This window comes from Poecilia formosa, unplaced genomic scaffold (assembly GCF_000485575.1).
Source record: "Poecilia formosa unplaced genomic scaffold, Poecilia_formosa-5.1.2 Scaffold1584, whole genome shotgun sequence".
NCBI classification, from domain to species: Eukaryota; Metazoa; Chordata; class Actinopteri; order Cyprinodontiformes; family Poeciliidae; genus Poecilia; species Poecilia formosa.
Window position 1 is genome coordinate 1 of NW_006801523.1, and position 6,526 is coordinate 6,526.

General features: G+C 37.3%; 1 protein-coding gene across 1 annotated transcript; it reads right to left on the reverse strand.

Moving 5' to 3' along the window:
- Nucleotides 1-805: 805 nt before the first annotated feature.
- Nucleotides 806-6,497, reverse strand: LOC103132929 (arylsulfatase I-like). Its single transcript, XM_007544694.2, has 5 exons — nucleotides 5,353-6,497; nucleotides 3,884-4,023; nucleotides 2,569-2,718; nucleotides 1,227-1,301; nucleotides 806-1,154 (listed from the first exon to the last, which is right to left on the reverse strand). Exons 1-5 carry the CDS (start codon nucleotides 5,707-5,709, stop codon nucleotides 884-886), a joined length of 993 nt encoding a protein of 330 aa, XP_007544756.2. The 5' UTR covers nucleotides 5,710-6,497; the 3' UTR covers nucleotides 806-883.
- Between the last annotated feature and the right edge of the window lie 29 nt (nucleotides 6,498-6,526).

Sequence of the window (6,526 nt, forward strand, 5' to 3'; positions counted from 1 at the left end):
TCATTTCTAGTATTTTTATTTTTACACCTTTAAATTTTAAAGTTTTAATTTGAATAAAAATTTATTAAAAAGTATAATAGCTTTTTTGTAGCTTACTTAATGTGTCATAGTTGTTTTATTTACATGTCTTCATATTTCTCATAAGGTCGATATCAATAATTATTGGATTAGTTTTTTGTTTTAAATATCTGAAATACTACGAAACAGGTAGAATGAACTTTCCTGTTTTGTCCTGTTTTTATTTCTAAGCAGTTATGAGATGCGGCGGAAAAACATTAAACTGTTGCTGCGCCAGTTACTCAACAGGTCGTTGCTAGGTAACCAGAGTTGGGGGAGGGGACTTGGAACTGTTGGTTACCCAGCAGGTTGTTGCCAGGCAACCAAAGACTGAGTGATCCCACTGACCCAGCTTAGCTCAGCTTAGCTAAAGTCTTTTATCTGCCTACTTCTCCCAGAATGCTGTGCAGTTCTATGAATATTTTATATACTGAATATTCTACCAGACGTGTTATGTAATGATATTGATGACGTGTCTATCGTGATCTATATTGTTATTGATTTATTGTCTTGCCCTAATTTCTTAGCAACATGACAAATAGGGCATTTTTAATATGCAAGCTTTTCATATGTACTAAATCTCTTATTTTAAACATTATTCCAGTCATTTTTGCAGTTTTATTTCTAATATATTTAATCTGAGGCTTCCAACTATGTTTCAAGTCTCTTGTCAAGATGCACATTTCTCAAGGCCTGTCCAGTTACAGCCAGCCAATAGAGAGAAAATAAACGATATATAAACAAATGTAATCTTAAATTACTCTTCCTGAGTCTGGTTTTAATTCTGCAGATGTTTGAATGTGGAAAACAAATCTCTAAATGGGTTTCAGATGTTCAGAAACACTTTAATGAACTCTGTCCTTCCATCCAGGCGTAAACTAGAACTCCACCTTAATGTCACGTTGCACAGACGTCCTGATACCTGCAGGGACAGCAGCAGGAAGAGCGGCCCGTCCATCGGGCTGCGACTCTCCAGGATCTTCCTGGCTCTCTGGGTGAACAGCATCGTAGAGTATTTTCCCTCCTGGCCCCATGCGACGCTCTCATTGTCATGCAGGTCATAGCCACACAAACCAGGGCCGTCACAGGACCGATAGCTGGGCAACAGACATAGAAGTTTAAAAACTAACCTGGAGTCAGACTGAGTTAATGTGTAAAGTTGTACTAACTTGTAATAATCCACACTTCCTGTTAATGAACCAAAGAAAGAGTCGAAACCTTTTCTGGTGGGCAGGCAGGCCTTCCTGAACAACAAGCAACAAGGAATTTACTGTTATTAATTGTATTAGAGGCAATCAATAGATTAAATTTGTTTCTGCCTTGTTCAGAAGAAACAAATGAAGCTGAGTATTCCTGCTAGAGGAGAGAGATGCTGCATAATGTGGCATCGATCCGATACCAGATATCAGAGCCAGATTTACTGATACTTTTTATTTTAGTTTGATAAATCATCAGACTTCTGACCTTTAGGCACTTTTGTAGTTTCTCCGTTTAATTATTTTGTTAAAACCTAAACAGGTCTCAACAACAATTTTTGTGGATTGTTTTCTAAATAAAGTGCAAAAATATTATAATTTGACAGAATATCTAAGCAAATTTTTTATCGTAGAGTTGAGAAACTGCAATACTGATTTGGATTGATTTATCCTCCACTACTTCCTGCAGATATTGGGACACGGCAGGAAGCAGGACCCCAGTTTTCAGTGCAGCTGCTTGGTTAGCTGCATCGCTCTGCTAGCCAGCATACCGTCTCCATGGTAACCAGCTGCTGTACTGGCCAATCAGAGCTAGCCAAGTATTACCACTCTTACTAATTTGTTGTACTTTTACTTGGTTACACTTAAATATTTCCAAATATTGATTTTCTTTATTTTGAGAAAAGAAGGAATCCTAACCGACTCTTATGTAGAAAACATTTTTTAGACTTTATGACCAGTAGCTGACATCAAAGTCTAATGCTAGCTAAAAAGGTAGCATTCGACTTTGCTACCTAATCATTAAAGTTTTATGGTTAGTGCTTTAATCATAAAACTAATGTTTATGATTAAAGCACTAATCATAAACATTAGTTCTGCTAACACTAAAGCCCTACACCAGCACAGTGTTCAGCAGAAACTAATACTAAAGCCCTACAGTAGCATGGTGTTTAGCGAATGCTAATGCTAAAGCCCTACAGTAGCATGGTGTTTAGCGAATGCTAATGCTAAAGCCCTACAGTAGCATGGTGTTTAGAGGATGCTAATGCTAAAGCCCTACACCAGCACAGTGTCCAGCAGAAATTAATGCTGAAGCCCTTCACTATTATGGTGTTACGTGGAAGCTAACGCTAAAGCTCTACACCAGCACTGTGTTTAGCAGAACCTAATGCTAAAGCGCTGACTTTAATCCAAATATCTGCCTTTGAAAAACCGCAGCCTTTGAGCACCAATTCAATTTCGACATTACAGCTTAAACGCCCTCAGATGTAATTTCTTGTTCTGTATAGAAATGTAGATGCGTCGTTAGACTCACCTGTAGAAGCCCAGGTGCCACTTGCCCACCATGTGTGTGGCGTAGCCGGCCTGGCGGAGCCTCTCGGGCAGCGTGTCCATGTGTGAGGGCAAACAGCTGGGCTGCCTGGGTCTGATGATGGAGTGCTGTAATCCTGTGTGGATCTGATATCTCAAAGAAAACAAGATCTGTCGTCATCCCTCACAGTAAGACGACATTAATCACGTTTGAGTCAGAGCCTCGGACTCAGCAGCTATCAGTTGTTTTCTCTGAAGCAGCTGTTAGACATTAGAGCGACTCGTATCTGAGTACAGCTGTAACTGATCTGCAGAATGAACAACAGCTGCATGAAAGAAATAAACATAAAATGTGAATAACGTCAGAATTACAGCGATGACTGACAGTAAAGTTGGCTTTACACGTGTTTGATACATAGAAAAACATGTTTTGAGTTCAGATGGCTGCAGTTTGACATTTGAGCCACTAGATGTCACTAAATCTTCCACTTCCAGTTTTATGTTAAACTCCTTCCAGAAAGTTTCAAAGCTAACAAATTAACCATAAAATGCTTTAATCTTCATGGTTTTATTTTATCTTTTATTCCTGGATTAAATATTAATATTCTTTTACCTGGCTTGTCTCCCCCTGCTGGCCATCGGAGAGAATACAAGTTTAATTTGAGTTGATGGTTTGTTGTTTTTACTCCATTATATTCATAATATAATATGAATATGTTATCAGATTTAGAAAACAATAACAAGAATGACAAACTTTAAACCTAAGTTTTCTCTGGACTCAGTTACAGATTAAATTATAGATTAACATATTTCCACGTATATGTTTATTATTATTTTATTTACTGATTTAATTTTTTGGTTGTATTTAAATATGATGCTTATATACATATTTTTATATAAAAATTTAACTTATGATTATATAGTAATCATGCCATTTATTGAACACTTGATCGTTGGCAGATTAATTGAATATTTATTGGATTAACTGATTAATAACTGGATAGCAAAATCTGCTCAATAGGAGATTTTGGTTGTTTTTATTGTTAAGTCGAAAATTTTTATACTTCTGTACAGTTTTGGCTTAATTACAGCTCCGAGTGTGTTGTTATTTCAGCATATGTCGTTTTTTAGTCTGTATACTTCAGTTAAGGATTAATTAATTACTAAACGAGTCAGCTAATCACAATAAGTGACGATAAATCGTTTCAGCACTAATCAAACTGACGGTCTGTTGGACGGTGGGAATGAATTCAGTGGCTCCAGATTGAGGGTTTTTTAAAAGGTTTAGCCGTCATCGGCTGCTGAAGCGGTGCGTATACCTGCCGGTCATCAGCTGGCTGCGTGACGGCGTGCAGATTGGTTGAACGTAGTAGTTCTCCAGTATCACGCCCTCTGCTGCCAGTTTGTCCAGAGTTGGGGTTATGATGGTGGGGTTGTGGTAGCCGATGTCGTTGTAGCCCTGTCACAGATTGAGTTCTGCTTTACTCCTATGCAGTCGCTGTGGTTACTATGAGTTTTATCCAAACTGTATTTTATTTAAATGCCCTTTAATGTGACCACATCAACATTTCATTTACCTCTGCAGTCAGGAAACATTTTTTATTTTTTACATAAATTCTGTGCAAACATTTAAAACCAGCTTATTTCTTTATATTTGCTTTGTATTTTAATGCTAACCAAACTTTACTGCTGGAACCAACAGGAAAATTCAACTGCAATAGCTTCAATTTAACCCAAAGGGGGCAGCACTGAGACGGTTTTAGGCCAAATATCACAGAGTTAAATTTATATTCACAAAAAACTGTCACAATTTGCACAGACATAGTAAAGTTAGCAACCTTAAGAACCAATTTAAACAGTTTATCTGCAAAAATACAAAATAAAAAAAATAGATTTGGGGGATAGTTGCATTTACACTGCAAAAACTCAAAATCCTAGCAAGTATTTTTAGTCTCTAGTGCAAATGTCTTAGTAGTCTTGAAATAAGACAAAACTAACTTAAAAGTAACTTTTCAACAAGGTGTAGGAGCTTGTTTTAATTAAAAAAATATTTCTTAATGTTAAATTTAAAAAGTACTAGTTAATGTGGCAGATTATTTCACTTACAAGACATTTTTCCCATGTTAACAGTCAAATAATCTGCCAGATTAACTAGTACTTTTTGTATTAATACTGAGGGATTGTTGACCTAAAACAAACTACTATATCTTGTTGAAAAATTATTCGCAAGTTAGTTTTGTCTTATTTCAAGTGTACCAAGATATTTGCATTATAAACCAGACAAAATACTTAGAGTTGAGTTTAGCATTGAACCCAGTGTCAACTCTGCAAAAACAGTGCAACTAGCACTTTATTCATCAGTATTAAATAATTATTGAATAAGAAAAAAATTCCCATATCTTGCAGAAAAGTTACTTGGAAATTAGTTTTGTCTTATTTCAGGAATTAAGACATTTGCACTAGAAAGTAAACCAAAAATACTTGTATTTTAAACCCCAAATCAACATTTTTCTTACAGATAAACAGCCTATCTTGGTTTTCCAAGGTGCTAACTTTATGTCTGCAAATTGTGACATTTTTGCATAAATTAGTTTAAGATAGTTGTACTAGAAACAAAACCAAAAATACGTGGTAAGATTTTGGATTTTGCAGTAGAAAAATTTACTTGCTGAACACTAATAGACTTGTTACTGCTATGCAGGCTTTTAAACTGTAGCAAAAATTAATGTTTCCTTCAAGTCTGAGTACTTGTAAGGTGAATAAATCAAACTTTCTTCCAGAAACTCACTTGGTCGTCGATCAGAATGAAGATGATGTGCGGCTGATTCTTCCTCCCAGTCTCACCAGTCTGAACGTTGCTGCTGTTCATGCGGTCTGACTGGGACTGAGCTGACAGGAAGTCCAAGCTGAGGAAAACGCTCAGCACAGTTGCAGCTGCCTGCATCGTTATGGCTCCTACAGGAAACGCAAAACAGGGCAAAACAGACTCAAACAACACCAGAAAGACGGACAGGGCTGAAAAATGTCTGAGTGGGCACAGTTTCACACGAGCATGCCATCGCTGCAGGATGGAGCGTAGATCATAAAACCACATTTGGGATTGACTCGCCAACTTGGCTGAAGCTGTGACCTGAAACGCATCCATCTGCTGGAGGAGGGCTTTAAAAGCCTTTATGAAGCTGGAGCCGAGGAACAGCTCCAATAAAGAGCCATGAAAATATTAACTGTGGCAGAGAGAGCAGAAAAAGGTCAGTTTGAAGAATTTCAGCACAACTCTTTTACCAGCCGCTGGGATTATGCAACTTGTTTGAATTTAAAACATTAAAGAAGTAAAACTGTGATTTGTTGAGTTGCAATGTAAACATACCTATAAAATATCTGAGATAAAACAGTAAAATGCCTGCAGTTATAAACACTCCAAGTTATAAACACTCATTTTTTTATAAGAAAAAAGTCAAAAATTCACCATAATCATATTTTGCAACGTTTACAGGTAAACCTAGGGCTGGACGACATGTCATAATATAAGCGTTTCATGTCAGCCAATATCGATAATTGATTGATGAGTCTGTTTATATATATATATGCAGTACTGCCAAAGTGGTGGGATAACATTTCCTGTTTTTGTCCAGACTTCACTCCGTGCCGTCGTTTATTATTTTTAGCAGTTATGAGGCAAAGGGGAAAAACCTTAAACTGCTGCTGCGCATGTTACTCATCAGACCGTTGCTAGGTAACCGATGTCAGGGCGGAACTTGAAGCTGCTTGTTTCTCATCAGATCGTTGCTAGGTAACCGATGTCAGGGCGGAACTTGAAGCTGCTTGTTTCTCATCAGGTTGTTGCTAGGTAACCGATGTTAGGACAGAACTTGAAGCTGCTTGTTTCTCATCAGATCGTTGCTAGGTAACCGATGTCAGGGCGGAACTTGAAGCTGCTTGTTTCTAATCAGATCGTTGCTAGG